This window comes from Neoarius graeffei, chromosome 19 (assembly GCF_027579695.1).
Source record: "Neoarius graeffei isolate fNeoGra1 chromosome 19, fNeoGra1.pri, whole genome shotgun sequence".
Taxonomy (NCBI): domain Eukaryota; kingdom Metazoa; phylum Chordata; class Actinopteri; order Siluriformes; family Ariidae; genus Neoarius; species Neoarius graeffei.
This window is the reverse complement of record NC_083587.1, coordinates 17,092,033-17,108,366: the sequence shown is the minus strand read 5'-3', so window position 1 is coordinate 17,108,366 and position 16,334 is coordinate 17,092,033. Positions and strand designations below refer to the sequence as shown.

Sequence of the window (16,334 nt, the reverse complement as noted above, 5' to 3'; positions counted from 1 at the left end):
CAAACAATAATTAAGATGAATAAAAAAATCTGGAGTGTGCCTAGGTATTTACCCCCTAAAGTCAATACTAGGGATGAGCGAATACAGCATTATCTGTATCTGTTAACCATATGAATTATCTGTATCCGTACCCGGAAGTGGGCGGGATTTAACCCAGAAGTGGGTCTGGTTGTCTTGAAATGGGCGGGGCTTTAACCAGTATGTTATTTTAAGCATGCAATTGATATGGGTTGATCAGAAATTGTTATATTTATTGCTGATTAGAAAACTATTTACAGGACAGCATCAGCATTGAGCTTCAGATCAATGGTTTTGATCACGATAGCAAACGAACCATTTACAGAACAAGTTTTGCATCAATGAATACAACACATGCGGTTGCAATTATGAAATGTAATGAATAAGAGTTTTCATACTCAACTTTCTTTTTTTTAACTTTTAATTGTTTTTATGATCAGTGTGGGGTTTTTTTGGTTCTTTTATCTTTTTATTTCCACACCAGGTGTGTGTGTGTGTGTAGCTTAATTTGTAATATTGCCAAAATATTACAATTACAGGAATTTTCTCCCCACGTTTGTTTTAACCTGTTTGTTGTGGGGGGGGGTTAAACCACATTATCTTCCGGCTATGGGCACAGCCTATGCTTTGATGCGACCAACGCCCAAAGACTCCGCGCCAGACGAAATCGTGGCCGGAAGATAATGTGGTTTAACCCCCCCTACAACAAACAGGTGAAAACAAACGTGGGGAGAAAATTCCTCGCAACAATCAAGGATTGCTTTAGACGTGGGCATCCCCTGGCTAGGATTTTCAACAAGAACACCCTTAAGTTGAGTTATTCCCGTATGCCAAGTTTGGCCGCCAAAATCAGCGCACACAACAAGAAAATACTGACGGAAACACCGGAGCCGCCCAAGATGTGTAACTGCCGCAATAAGACGACCTGCCCCCTCAACGGCACGTGCCTTACAAAGAACGTTATTTACCAAGCCACCGTTGAGAGTGAGTGCGGTAAGGAAACCTATATCGGGCTTACGGGGGATACATTCAAGTCACGCTACAATAACCACACTGCGTCATTCCGTCACGGGACAAGCGTCACGCAACAGAGCTGAGTAAACATATATGGATTCTAAAGGAATCCGGAGAAAATTATATACGGACATGGGACATTATAGCACACGCTCCAGCATATAATAATAGCACCAAGCGCTGTAATTTGTGCCTCGCAGAAAAATATTACATTCTATGCAAACCACACCTAGGCACGCTAAACAAGCGCAATGAACTAGCCAGCGCATGCCGGCACGCTAGTAGGTTTATTTTAGCAAACATCTTTTGAGTATAAAAGTAGCCATGTACTGATATTCTCGCTGCACCTGATGAGAAAGCAAGTCGTTCTCGAAACAGGCTTGTCGTGCGCAATAAAATCATACATACAAATTGAAGTATTTTATATATTAGTGCTGTCAAAAATGTCGCGTTATTAATGCGTTAACTTGACTCAATTTTAACGGCGATAATTTTTTTTTATCGCGAGATTAACGCTCTGTGACATGATGTAGGTTTTTCATAAGCTTTTGAAACTGCCAGGAACTTGGAACAGAGACTTTGCTTAGAAAACCGATAGCAGCTAGACTGTAATGCCACGCCCCGCACAGCCAGAGTCCTATGCCCCCCCAAAGAACCAGCGCGGGCAGGGCGCGCTAGTAGAGATGGGATTTATGGCTCTTTGATGGGATCCGCATCTTTGTGATCCGTTCTTTGAAAAGAGCCGTTCAAAAGACTGGCTCATTTGGCTCTTTTTAAATATTTATTCAGTTTTAAGAAGACAGCGTCTAAAGAAGCCAGATCCCTCTGAACTGTAAACTCAATGCTATCCCAGAAATCCTTCCTGTAATATGCAAATTTGGCCGCCTCTGATTGGACAGCGCGACGCATCAACAGGCAGAAAGTGTAAAAGTACAAAATGTGTTAAGTGAGCTGAAACAGTAAAGATCAGATTCAATGCAATATTTATCAACGAACAACTTAAACTTAATATAATAGCGTAATTTATATTATAATCAAGCATGTCAAGCCTACCGTCACTGTGTAACCTATCTCTCTGATTAAAGTTGTAGACTACATAACTCAAACAGTAGATCATTTCACTCATGGTTCTCTTGCTAGCCCCGCGCCGGTGCTCGGCTTAGGTTTTACTTTGCAGTGGCTGTGTCAAGACGTGTTATGCTTTGCAATAAAAAAAAAAACATTGGTACAAACCAAGCCCATTCACTTTTTTATGCTGATAAGAGACTTACAGTGGTCTTTTATGTGACAAAAATGTGCGATTAAATTGCGATTCATCGCGAGTTAACTATGACTGTCGCGACATTAATCGCGATTAAATATTTTAATCGCTTGACAGCACTTTTTTTTATTTTTATATATATATATATATATATAAGCATGTGATATCTCCTTACTATAAAGGAGGTTCAGAGTTCAAAAGAATTTGAAAAAAAAATTCATTTATTAGTTTTTTCATTTGGCATTGCACTACAAGTTATAATAAGTGAATCTATATTCATCTGACGAGTGACCGTTCTTGCAACAGCAACTGTACAAAAACAAATACATAACTTGTATATATTTATAATTTTAATGATTAACAGATCGACAGGCGGATCGGTGCAGCCTCTGCAGTGATGCGGTCGCTTTACCGGTCCGTCGTGGTGAAGAAGGAGCTGAGCCAAAAGGCGAAGCTCTCAATTTACCGGTCGATCTACATTCCGACTCTCACCTATGGTCATGAGCTTTGGGTAATGACCGAAAGAACAAGATCGTGGATACAAGCGGCCGAAATGAGTTTCCTTCGCAGGGTGGCTGGGCGCTCCCTTGGAGATGGGGTGAGAAGCACAGTCACTCGGGAGGAGCTCGGAGTAGAGCCGCTGCTCCTCCACATCGAGAGGAATCAGCTGAGGTGGCTCGGGCATCTTTTTCGGATGCCTCCTGGACGCCTCCCTGGGGAGGTGTTCCAGGCATGTCCCCCTGGGAGGAGGCCCCGGGGAAGACCCAGGACACGCTGGAGGGACTATGTCTCTCGGCTGGCCTGGGAACGCCTCGGTGTTCTTCCCGAGGAGCTGGCCGAGGTGACTGGGGAAAGGGAAGTTGACTGCTGCCTCCGTGACCCGGCCCCGGATAAAGCGGAAGAAGACGAGACGATTAACTGCATGACAGATGTCAAGTCTCGATATGTGACTCGCCTACAAGGATACATTGCATTCCGTTGCAAGTCAAAGCGTAAACAATGTCAATGCACCAAGCATGTCGAGTGGGCGGGTTTGACCCAGAACAGGCCCTATATAATAATGGGATAGCGATCTCTGTTTATTTATAATTTAATATTTAGCCGACCAGCATTTATACATGGACCCGTACACAGACATATTTCACTCAGTAATCATAGTGATGGCTAAAATTACAGACTTGCCCGTGGTTCGAGGCCTTTTTAAAAACCAGGCATCTAACGTGCTGCTCCGTTTTCTTGGTCGCCATTTCTAGCCATGCGGTAGTGCGGCTCAATCACAGTACATGAAACATTGTCAACACCTTGTCAACCAATCAGATTACATCTTAGTTATAGCACACGGCAGCATAATGGCTGCCTCTATTTCCTACGGACGTGTTAGTATTTGGCCAGTTGAATAATACTTAGTTTGGCATCACACGCTGCTCAGTTTTGTACAGATCTGTAAACAGAAATATGTTTTGTTACTCAGTGAAAAATAGACGGCGGCAAATCTGACCGGCTACTTTTGAGACCTCTGTGGTTTCAGTCTTCTTCCAGCAAAGTGGCTTGGCAAAGTGGCTCTACCTCCTAGTAACTTGTACTTACATATAGTTGTTTAGAAATGGCTCCAAGAGACTTTCCTGAGAGTGTAAATCTGTGATCCTCTTTCTCAGATCTGCACTGAGCTCCTTGGACTTTCCCATTATATTGCATGTGGGTCAATCCAATGAGTGTGCGCAACGTAAAGAGGGTTTGTTTGACTGACATGCTACCAGCTATAGTCAATCATAATCACAAACAGGAAGTTAAAAGGCCTTGGCCTTGGTTAGTTAAGACATTTTGGAACGTTCAGTATGTATAACTTTGGCCCTGTTAATTTCAGAAAACAAAATGCATTAAATATTCATTAAAATACATTAATAAATTGCAACTTGTGCACAGTTATTTCAGCAACTTGCATTTTCTGCACATCCTTTCTGCTCCAGTTTGCTTTGACACATTGACGTGAGTAAATCCTGCAGGCCCTGTTTGAACTGGCCCTGTCCTTAAACGACATGTTTTTTCTGAACAGCCTGAACCACCCAAGAAACCATCCAACTGGCGCCGAAAGCATGAGGAATTCATTGCCACCATCCGCGCTGCCAAGGGCCTGAGCCAAGTGATGAAAGATGGTGGCCCTCTTCCCCCGCCCCCTCCTCCGTCCTACGATCCAGGTAGAAATATTGGAGGTGATTGAATACAGGCAAGAAGCTAAGTGGTGTAATAGTCCTGCGTTTCACGTATGAACTTTTTTTTTTTTTTTTTGTAGATTATATCCAGTGTCCGTATTGTCAGAGGCGGTTTAACAAGAACGCAGCTGAGCGGCACATCAAATTCTGTAAGGAGCAAGCGTCCCGCATTTCCAACAAGGGGAAATTCCCTGGAAATGACAAAGCCAAGCCTCCAGCCAGGACGCAGGTGAGTGCGTCACAGTCTTACAGCAGTCGGAGGATGTACATTCAAGTAGAGCTGAACGATCAGAGTACAGGATCAGTTCACTAGCTGCCACATGAGGCAAGTAAAATCTCCAGTGGTGCTGCTCAGACTTGTGTTTTTGTTAAGAAACGGGGGAGTCTGTGCACTGATTGATTAACATGCAGGACGTCGTGTTCATGCCCTTGAGAAAAACCGTCAGAAACTCGTTTGTCAGTGTTTCAGTGCGAGATGTGATGTTCTGTCCTCGCATCACATGGAAATGAAAATAAACATGAAGCTGTATAGTGTCCTCCCCCTCTCTCGTGGTTGAAGTCGAGGTCGTTTGTGCAGTAAGCTGAACTTTTTTTGAAATGTTTTTTTCAGTTTCGTCAGTATTTGTCTGTTTGTGATGTGTGTAGTGCAGCCGGCAGGCGGATTTGTCTTGAGTCAGGGCCTCTGCATGCTCTTGCGACAAGGCTTTCGCAGATAGCTTTTCGCAGACAGTTGTAATTTATCGTTGAGCGGGGAGTAATAGGCATGCGCGATATTATTTACCGCCACAACGCAAGGGGAGCCGAAGTCGCGAAATCGCTAGGAGTAGTTGGTGGGTGTGGTTAGTGGAGTGTTTATCCTCCGGTTACTTATAATGACTAGAACTGGAGTCGTATAGATGTACGTACTTCCTCACTTCCTCGATCAACCGCTCTTCGTGCTGCTCCATCTTCGCTCGTGTTTTTAAAAATGCCGGTCGTGAAAACAAACCAAACCGGGAAAGTAGGGAAGCGGAAGTGCGTGTACAGCGGATGTAGAGTGGACCAATCGGAGCCCTCTTGTCTGCGATGCTGTCTGCGAGGCTTCTGCAGTGGTCACAATTTTTGGGAGGTGCGCGCAGAGCGTCTGCGAAGGTGGGGGGGCTACGCAGACGCCATCTGCGATGCCATCTGCGAGGACTGGGTTGTCAGCATAAATTGGCCTTAACGTGCTATAGTTACAACATCGAGGTGCGTGAAACACTTCGTTTAAACGTACGTACGAACAAAATGAGTCAAGTTTATTTGTATAGCGCTTTTAACAATAAATATTGTCGCAAAGCAGCTTTACAGAATTTGAACGACTTAAAACATGAGCTAATTTTATCAACTTTTTTTTGTGAAGGATGATAAGTAGAGGGTTTTTTTTTTCTCTTTTTCTCTCTCAAGTATGAACAGGCTTTATAGTGTGACCTTATCGAAGAACAGCAACGTGGCATCTGGGCCACCCTATGAGACCCCAACGAAAAGTCTTGCATGTCAGAATTTTTTGTATTTTCTCGCCTAGTTTGATAACTCCCTACTGTGACTTGTTCCTTGATTGACAAATTCTTGACCCTCCTCCGTGACGACGCACAAGGATATGAATGATGATTGGTTGGGGTCAAACTCAGTGTTTCCAGTCTCCTTACTAAGACGCGACAATTTATGGCACTATGATTGCCTAACCTGACATGGTGACCATCATGAAAGATGAAAATATAATTTGGTCTGATCCCGGCATAACCCGAACACAGTATTTTTCTCACGGTGAACTATTTGTCCACCTGCGAGTGATAGCAACGAGGTGTTAAGTCCATGCATGGCTTGGAATAAGACTCTTTCCTCTCAGCTCCTCAGACACATGCTGATTGTTTTCACGAAATGAGTAAATGTTTTGTAATATTAAACAAAAAATTCTCTATCTGCAGTATAAACCTGCCCCGGTGAAGAAGGTGAGTCCTGTAACTTCCACGTCTTCAGTGTCTTCCTCTCGCCTACCTCAGCGTCCAGCCTACGGACAGGGCGGCGGAACTGGTACGGACCGAATCTGAACTCAACTGCAAAGTGTTTCCTAAAAGTTTACAAGCCGCACTGGCACATTTGATAAGTTGCTCTGTGAAGGCATGCAGCAACATGATACAGGATTTAATTTTCTGATATCATCAGCAGCTTCACAGTTGACAGTATTGAATGTGTGAAAAAACAGATCCAGGTACTTTTTTTTTCCCTGTTGTCATGGTAACTTCTACACGGCCACTGTCAAGCTCTGATGTCTTCACCAACAGAAAATCGAGCGTGTTTTCTATTTGCCTGTACAAGCTTTACAGAGACTGTCGTATTCACAGCCTAAATACACAAAATTAGCGAGTTCTTTCATTCCTAGGCTTTAATCTCAAGTCTTTGGTTGTTCTGGAACCTAGATCATGCAATAATCCCTCTGGATCCTGGAAGCCCAGCCTACTTTGCACGTTTTGATTTTTTTTTCTCACCTTGTTTTGATTTTCTTGCTCGGAAGATGCTCTGAAGCTCTTGCGTTTAGTCAGTCAATGGAGGATGTCTTGTTTTTAGTTCATTAATGCAATATTAAATCTATTATTCTATGTTTGACTACCATTCAATAAGAATTTAATTAACGTCAGATCACTTGAGTTGTTACGGATGACGCTCAAAATGGCACTTTTTTGGCCAAAAGAGAAAAGTAGATTAAATTGGACATGTTCAAACAGTGTGTGTGTACAAGGTTGTACAGTGACCACACTAGAAAAGTTTGCATGTACGTTTCCTTATTTACGTGCATCTTTTTCCTAGAATATAAAGAAAGGTGGGTGTTTTGTTTTAAACCATTCCGCATGTAAACTTTCTGACCGTAAACCTTTCCACCTTTCTACTCGACTGTAAAATTGCCTGCTTTCCTGGATGAGAACTTTTCTGCTGTAAACTTTCGACGTTACTACATCTGAACTTTTCTACTTCCTGCATGTAAACATTTACCCTTTAAAGCTTTTTATATTCCTAGATAAAAGGATTTCTACTTTTCCTCCAGGTTAACTTCTCTACTGTAAACCTTTCTACTTTGCTGCATGGAAACGACTGTAAAATTGTCTACTTTGCTGGATGTGAACTTTTCTGTCGTAGACATTTCTACCTTCCTGCATGTAAACATTTCTGCTGTAAACTTTTTCTACTTTCCTACGCCTAAACTTTTTATGATTTTTAAACCTTTCCATGTTCCTGGATGTCAATGTTTCTACTTTCCTGCATGTAAACTTTTCTACTCTGCTGCATGTGAACATCTTGACTGTAAAATTGTCTACTTTCCTGCATGTAAACTGTTCTGCTGCAAATGTTTTTTTTTACTTTCCTGCACGTAAACTTTTATATATGTTCCTGGATGTAAACTTTTCTACTTTGCTGCACATAAACTCTCGACTGTAAACCTTTTGACTTTTCTGCATATGAACTTTTCTAGTTATTGAGTTTTGCATTAAAGTGACACAAAACGGTCTAATAATGATATCTCTGTAATTAATATAATAATAATAATACTGATCATGTTTATAACCATTAGTTTCCGTTCCTAAACCAGCCTAAAAAATTCTTATTGAAAAATGCATTTTTCTTAAATGCAAATGAGCTGAAATGGGGTGAGAGCAGCACAGAAACAGCTCTTTAATCTTTCCTCAGGAATTTCCGGCACTAAAAATCCCACAGGCTCCGTAAGGAATGTGTCGTCCTCTTTCTCTCCATCCTGTCCTAGCTCAGGTGGCGTGACCAGTCCTCCCTCTGGGTAAGGCCTGATTCACACTCCACACCACTTCACACCAGAAATTTAGAAGTTCATTTCTTCCCCCCCATGTGTTCAGGGTTAATACCAAACCTAAAGGCGTGGTTGCTCCGAGTTCACTGAAGAGCACAACCTACGGAGGAGGAATCAATAAAAAGAAGGTCTACAGTCCCAACAACGATAATTCAAGGTAGCGCCAATGATCAGAGATTGTTTAACTGCACGTGGACTCGTCATAATCTTGAGGAATAGGAAATGAATCAACTTTATGCCAGGAATAGTGACATTGCCTCATCACAGCGCCCTCTTATTGACTTATTTTCCAATAGCAACGCACAGTGTTTTATTCCTTACATATTGCATTTAGGAAATCGTCAACACTGTGATTTACCGCAAAATGTCAGTAGACACGGAAGTGTTTCACAGGGATGAGAGTTTTCTGCTTTTTCTGAGTAAAAAAGAACCTTTTTATATTACGCCAAATCCGTTGAGAATTTTTTTTTTTTTTTATTAATTTCGGGGGGTTGGGGTCTGTTCCTTCATGTTGTTCAAACTTAATTAACTCCAACCATGTTTACACGTTATTTGTAAGTCGCCATCTTTTCTCGTTTAATCTCGTTGAATGTGCTGTAAAATTCGTGTTATCTACATTGTTATTGGTCCAAACATCGATGTCGAGACCATAATAGCCAATCAGAACAGTCTATCAAACTTGCACGTTTGTGAGCTGCATATCAAAAATACGCTCCTCTAATCGGCGTGTTTTCTCAAGACGCCGAGTACTATTGACAAGCGAGATGAAGCGAAGGTACGTGAAATTGATGCTGGTATAAAAAACAAGTTTAGCAAAGCAAAAGGAAAGCAAGAGAGGAGTGTGTGAGAGAGAGCCAGGTTAGAGCATGTAAAAACACAGGAGGCGCTGGCTAATGAAAGAGAAAGGAAGAAAGAGAGGACTGATGAGCTTTTGGCTTTGGCCAAGAAGCTGAAGAAGAATTCTAAATGATGTAATGAAAACTTGTTTCAAAAATAACTGGGAACTGTAAACAACTTAACTGTAAAAAGTGTGACTAGACATTTTCCTTTTGAAGAAAACATACAGATGTGGACAGTAAGCTAAAGACAGTCCCCATAAAATACGCATCTGTTTGGTTCAGTACATTGAATATATGATAATTTGAATGATAGCTGACAGTGTTGATAACTGTATAACTTTAAAGTTTAAACAGACATTGTGAAGAAATCATAGACAAGTAATGTGGACATTAGGAAAAGGTCAGTCTCGATAAGATATATAAATGTTTTTATTGAATTCAATATACTGAATATATGAAAATTTGAATTATTAATGGAACTGTAAATAACTATGGATTTTAATGGGCATTTTTTAGAAAAACAAGTGATGTTGACTGAGTAATAACCAGTCCCCATAAAATGTACATATTTTGAATTAATGCAATACACACATTGATTTTGATACATATTGTTCGATATAATAGTGTTTTTATTTCAGTAAGTATGAAAATAGGCATCAGGTGTTTTAATTAACTACAGCTCAGATTGCAGGAAATAGGGTGTGTAAGGTCTCATTTTAAAAAAAATTTCACGGGGGGTGTCCCCCTGGACCCCCCCTTATTACTTCGGGGGCCTTCGGTGCCCTCAGGACATTTTACAGATTTTCTGCTTTTTTTCATCAGGACCCACTTTCATACTAAAAATTTAACGATCATGCATGAAAATCCCTCACCTTTCGGCGAAATTCGCCGTTTTGAAACCAAAATGGGTGACCTACGTGAATCGTGTAGATCCGATGAGAAAAAAAATTGGGGGGGGTTGATATTGACCCAAAGGGCAAGGAGGTTGCTTCGCACCCATAGACAGTTCGTGACGGTTTGCGCCTCCTCCTCCTGCTTTGATATTGATGCCATAGCGACGAGTACATCTCGCTGCGAAGGGCAAGCGGCATCATTTCGCGCCTCTTCTCCTGCTGGCCAGAGCGTGCACACATCAGTCAGAGTGCAGACCAGACCGCTGGAAGCTGGATTGAGTCATCGGACTGAATTTCCTACTTTTTTCAAACCTTCCTGATTTGCCATCAAAACGAACAAAACTTCCGGCTTGATTACGTCAGCATTCGAAAGAGGGCGCGTGCGTCTTTTGACAATCCCTGTGTCCGAAATTGCTCGCTACTCACTATATAGGGCACTGTATAGTGGAGACGCCATTTTGTAGTGCTGTCCGTGCTGAAAGAAATCAAATTAAAAGTCTCAAATTTAATTTAATAAAAGACAGCAGCAAAGAAGAAAGTATTCAGCCTTGATTTAAAAAGAACTGAAAGCTGCAGGTACTTCCATATCTCGGCAGGCTGAGTGGTATGCTGGGGCACCTCTTGCCAGCAGACCAGGATATCCAGAGGGAACCTGTGCGGTTCAGTGTTGACCTGACCATCCCCAGCTTCAAGGAGGGAGAGAGCATCGTGGAGTGGTGGGGTCATGTCTTCGACAAACCAGACAAGTACCCCTCCCTGGGTGCACTGGTTAAGTGTTGCCTCTCCATCTTTCATGGACCTAGAGTCGAGTCCTCATTTAGTCTGATGAATGATGTAATTGATCAAAGGAGTGGCAACATGAATGTGGAAACATGTAATGCAATACAGACGGTCAAGTAGACGCTGATGTCCAGGGGGAAGACAGCTATGCAGCTCTTTAGAAGGGAGGACGTGAAGTTTGGGGAAGTGGACAGAACATTGTGCAAGAACATGAACTCTGCAGCAGCCACATACAAACACCAGCAGAGGGTGAACAAGGAGGAAAAGCAGCAGCAGCAGAGCAAGTATGGCTCTCAAGCAACTTGCAGTGCTCAGCAGGCCAAGAAACCGACTGCTGAAGGAGAGAAGCGGGCAAGGCTGAAACATGTGGCAACTCGGCGAAAGCGGGCCATGGAGACACTGGTGGTCCAGGCAAATAAAAGGAAAAAATGATCACTATTCCTTGTGTGTTCTCCACTTTCTTCGTTCTATTATTCGCATTTTTTCCCAGGGCATAATTTCACTATAACTACGTGTATTTGTACTGTATGTCCTTGTGCAAATGTCAATACAGTATACTTAGTAAGGAGGCTATAATATTTATTCTGGGGGAGGACCCCCCCCCCCCCCCAAACAAAATAAAACAACACCAGAGGCCACGTCACCACTCGCGCACCCTTCTCACCTTTTTCACCCCTGACCCGTTTTCATGCCTGAATGATATTTAGTGTGAAAATTGTCTCAACAAATCTGCTTCCAGGCAAAGTTTGTAATTGTTATTCATTTTGTGTCTTTTTTTATTTCATTCACTGGATATGAGCAGTCGCGCGCTCTGATTGGCTACTCTACTACTAGGATATCAGCTCCTATAGAGATCTTGCAGTCATGTGACCGGAAAGTTAACAGCCACCATCTTGTCGGTAAAAAACACCGCTGAATACTGCTGCACTCGTGTACAGAATGGATCAATTTCAACCGACGGACTACACAGCTCATTTTTCTAATGAACAGATAACTAGATATATGTCTAAAATAAACGATCTACAGATTAGTGACGCTTATGGCTTTCCGGACGGAGTTTTCACGACCGTGTCAGTGGATATTGAACTGCCAGAGGTGGAATACCCAGACGTGTATAATTACCTCATCAACTTTCCCTCGCTGTTCAGTGGTGAAGCACTGTGTGCTTATAAATCTCTGGACAGTTATCTTTACAGAAATTCAGGATTTGTCAGCGACTCAGCCCCCCCTCAGATGTGGCATCTTGTAAACAAGAAAATAACAATCCTCATTGGACGGGTAAGTCACTTAAGTATCGAGTATAGCACTGACCAGCCGATTATAGAATAGAATAAGGTAATTCCAGCTGTAATTCCAAATCGTCCGTCTTGTTTACCATGGATCTGGCGTTGGAGAGGTAGAGGCTTAGCAGTGGAGGTTTGAGTGGCTGTTTTCTGAGCTTAGTCAACATGCCGGCTCTGCCTGCAGCCTCGCTTTTGCTTCCGCTCCCGACGCCGCCTCCTTCGCCTGCCAGACCCGATAACAATCCACGGAGACCCCGCTGGTCTCGCTATCTCGTCCGGAATGTTGTGCATGCGATGGAAATCGCTACAAACCGTCATTTTCTGCTGGAAACCAATGTCCAGTAAGTCCATACGGTTGTAGTGGATACTGAAGTCCGGTACAGATGAACAACACGCAAAAATACACACAAAAAACATAAACGTGCACAGGTAGGGAGAGCTTGTAGCCGCAGCCGTTGTAGTAGAATTGTATATAGTAGGGTTTTCCAGAAGAAAAGGTAGAACCAGAAGTAGAAGGCGGAAATATGGCGTTTGACCGACAAGATGGCATCTGTCACAATCTGGATCGGCTGTGACGTCACATGCAAGATCTCCATACCATGAGTAGAGAAAAACAAAATGGCGGAGCGTGTTGTTGAACCAACCGAGGGTGAAATAAAAACTGCTCGAAAACAAAACCCCAGAAAATAGAAAAAAGCAACAAAATCTGGAATAAAAGTATCTGATAGTAAGAACATTTTATTTATTTTTAATTTTTTTTTTTTCAAGAATTATCGCATTTTTCACATTGCTCCTGCCGTTTCGCCGGTTTGTTTACATTCTAAGTGGAAATGGTTTTGTCGGACGTTTTGTAGAAAGTTTTTATTTATTGAATTTGCAAAAATAAAAATGCTCTGTTTCTCAAAATCCAGTGAATGTGGATAGAATAAAACAGTTATTCCACTCAATCTCGTCGCACATGGCTTATAGACAACGCGGTGCTACACGCCTCGTCGGCTATCAGCTCATGAACAACTTGATTTCGTGGAATAATTGTGTGTGTGTACAGGACTGTGCAAAAGTCTTAGGCCCCCTATCCCCCCCCCCATACATACACACTGTTACAGATTTCTGTTTTCTGACTTCTACATTGAGTCAGTAAAAAAACATTTTAGAGTCCAAACGTTAGAGGAAAAAAAAAAAGTTTGTATCTGAGCAGCATATTCCATAAGAGAGCAGATTAAAAAGAAAACATAACGAAGGCTGCTGGGTTTTGGTGTAAAATGAAGAAGCGAGTGTGACAGTTATGGAGTCCAGAAGAACCGCGGCTGGTTCTGTAAGATGCTCAGTAAAACCTACAGCGCATTTCCGCATCAAACTGCACTCACTGGACCTCAGACTACTATTTATTTATTTATTTATTTATTTACTTTAAGCAAAGGGTCATCTCACACCAAATATTGACTTTCATTTATTACGGCTTACTGATTCCTGTTTACAGTATTTTTTTTTTCTTTTTTTAAATGTTAACATTTCATTATTTTCAAGCCATTTTTGGTCTACAGCATTTCTTTACATGTGCTTAAGGCGTTTGTACAGGACTGTATTTCTATAAATGAATGAATGATCCTGGTGATGGCACACTTTTGAGATGTGACATAATTTATCATGAAATGGATATATTTCCCAGCCCTAGAAAGGCATTTCAGCTTTTCAAGAAATTTCAAGAAGACAGAGTTTAGAGAAATGCGACAGAAACGAGTAGTCCAAAAAAAAAAAGTCATGTTTTGTACTTCAGATCTAATTTCTGATTTTATTCAACACTACAAACTAACAGCTAGATCAACCAAACAATCCATCCGGGGTGCAGTCTTTCCTGGAAAGACGAGTTAAAAGATGGATGGTTTGTTTTCACCTCTTGGGTTAAAACGCTGACTATTAATGGCTGTGTTAAAGCTCTGCTTTTGTTTCTGCACCACACAGACTGACGGTGTTCCTCGCTTTCTTTCATCCTCTTAGGAATGAGGTGAAAAACGAGGAAGAAGTGGACTATTCCACACAGGGGACCAAGTTCTGTCATGAGTGTGGAACCAAGTACCCAGTGGACTGGGCCAAATTCTGCTGTGAATGTGGGGTGAGGAGGATGTGCATTTAGAGAAAGCGAGGGAGACGGAGATGTCTTTTTAATGCTGAATTGTCCATTTTTCCAATCATTGCATTTTGTGCCCAAGAATTCCAGTCTTTCTCTACTTTTTAATTTGTTTTTGCATTGTTGTAATTTCGTTTGTGTTTATCAGAGTGCAATATGATAAACTACTGACCTTTTTTTTTTTTTTTAATCAGAATTAGATTAAAAATGAATTCTACCCATGTCGAATTCATTTCAAAAAACAAAAATCGGCGTCCCGACATCGCACCTCCATTTTGAAGCAGGAAGATCCAACACAGTATTATGATTTAATTTATATTTTAATTTATGCGGATACAATTCCGAAGCAAAGCCATTTACATTTGTCTTTTTGTTTAATTATATTATTTTTTTCTTTTCTTCAAGTGCATAATGGATATTTATCTTGACATTTCACGTATTGTAATGAATGCAAAATACAAAGTATGTTCACTCGACCGGAGCAATCCGTCACAGCTTGATCATGATCCATCCGTACACAAAATCGCACCCGGCGAGCGATTAAATTTGTACATTTCGCTGCATGATCACCTGATCATAATCATGTGCAGAAAATAGCTTTACAGCCTTAAGGCCTTTATAATCCCGTCGCTGCTCCTCTGCTGGTAGGTTCTGTAAGCTAAAGATACACGTATATAAAATCCCTCTGTGATTAATTACCCCTGTGTGCTGTTATAGCCGAACACTACTGCGGTGTCATTCTTATGAATGGTGTGTATCGTTTCTGTAAGACAGAGCGGGTACAGGACCTGCTGACAGAGTGGATGGACACCAACACCAGGTTTACCACTGTATGTGCAGAATGTCTCGTGAATAAACTTACATGAAAGTGCTAAGATGGATGTGGGGTGTGTGTGTGGTGTTTTTTTTTATTTTATTTTATTTTTTGCTGGGAAAATTGATGAAATTTCCACCCTGAGTGTTTCATTTCTCTTACAGCGGTGCTTGAAAGTTTGTGAACCCTTTAGAATTTTCTATATTTCTGCATAAATATGACCTAAAACATCATCAGATTTTCACACAAGTCCTAAAAGTAGATAAAGAGAACCCAGTTAAACAAATGAGACAAAAATGCTATACTTGTTCATTTATTTATTGAAGAAAATGATCCAATATTACATATCTGTGAGTGGCAAAAGTATGTGAACCTTTGCTTTCAGTATCTGGTGTGACCCCCTTGTGCAGCAATAACTGCAACTAAACGTTTCCGGTAACTGTTGATCAGTCCTGCACACCGGCTTGGAGGAATTTTACCCCGTTCCTCCGTACAGAACAGCTTCAACTCTGGGATGTTGGTGGGTTTCCTCACGTGAAGTTTCCGTAGTGTAGTGGTTATCACGTTCGCCTAGTTCAAAACTGGGCGGCAACATACTTAGTTTATGGGCGGCACGGTGGTGTAGTGGTTAGTGAGGTCGCCTCACAGCAAGAAGGTTCTGGGTTCCTACCCAGTGGCTGGCAAGGGCCTTTCTGTGCGGAGTTTGCATGTTCTCCCCGTGTCTGAGTGGGTTTCCTCCGGGTGCTCCAGTTTCCCCCACAGTCCAAAGACATGCGGTTAAGTTAATACGGGATGCCCTTGAGCGAGGCACCTAACTCCCAACTGCTCCCCGGGCGCTGTTAGCATGGCTGCCCACTGCTCTGGGTATGTGTGTGTGTGCTCATTGCTCACGTGTGTGTTCACTGGTGCAGATGGGTTAAATGCAGAGAGGAAATTTCACAAGGGTGTGATGAATAAAGTTGTGCATGCTTTCTTTACTTTTCTTGAACTGCTCGCTTCAGGTCCTTCCATAACATTTCGATTGGATTAAGTTCAGGACTTTGACTTGGCCATTCCAAAACATGAACTTTATTCTTCTTTAACCATTCTTTGGTAGAACGACTTGTGTGCTTAGGGTCGTTGTCTTGCTGCATGACCCACCTTCTCTTGAGATTCAGTTCATGGACAGATGTTCTGATATTTTCCTTTAGAATTTGTTGGTATAATTCAGAATTCATTGTTCCATCAATGGTGGCAAGCTGTCCTGGCCCAGATGCAGC

General features: G+C 41.9%; 1 protein-coding gene across 2 annotated transcripts in view; it reads left to right on the top strand.

Annotated features, from left to right (window-relative positions):
* Positions 1-15,142, top strand: part of zc2hc1a (zinc finger, C2HC-type containing 1A) — a 74,929-nt gene extending 59,787 nt beyond the window's left edge. Inside the window, exons 4-9 of one of the 2 annotated variants that reach the window (XM_060899747.1) lie at positions 4,347-4,488; positions 4,584-4,732; positions 6,450-6,555; positions 8,206-8,308; positions 8,385-8,495; positions 14,132-15,142. In XM_060899747.1, coding sequence (XP_060755730.1) covers positions 4,347-4,488; positions 4,584-4,732; positions 6,450-6,555; positions 8,206-8,308; positions 8,385-8,495; positions 14,132-14,267 — 747 coding nt within the window. In that variant the 3' untranslated portion in view covers positions 14,268-15,142. The remainder of the gene's footprint in view (positions 1-4,346; positions 4,489-4,583; positions 4,733-6,449; positions 6,556-8,205; positions 8,309-8,384; positions 8,496-14,131) is intronic. The other variant, XM_060899748.1, reaches the window with a different exon arrangement.
* The last annotated feature ends 1,192 nt before the right edge of the window (positions 15,143-16,334 follow it).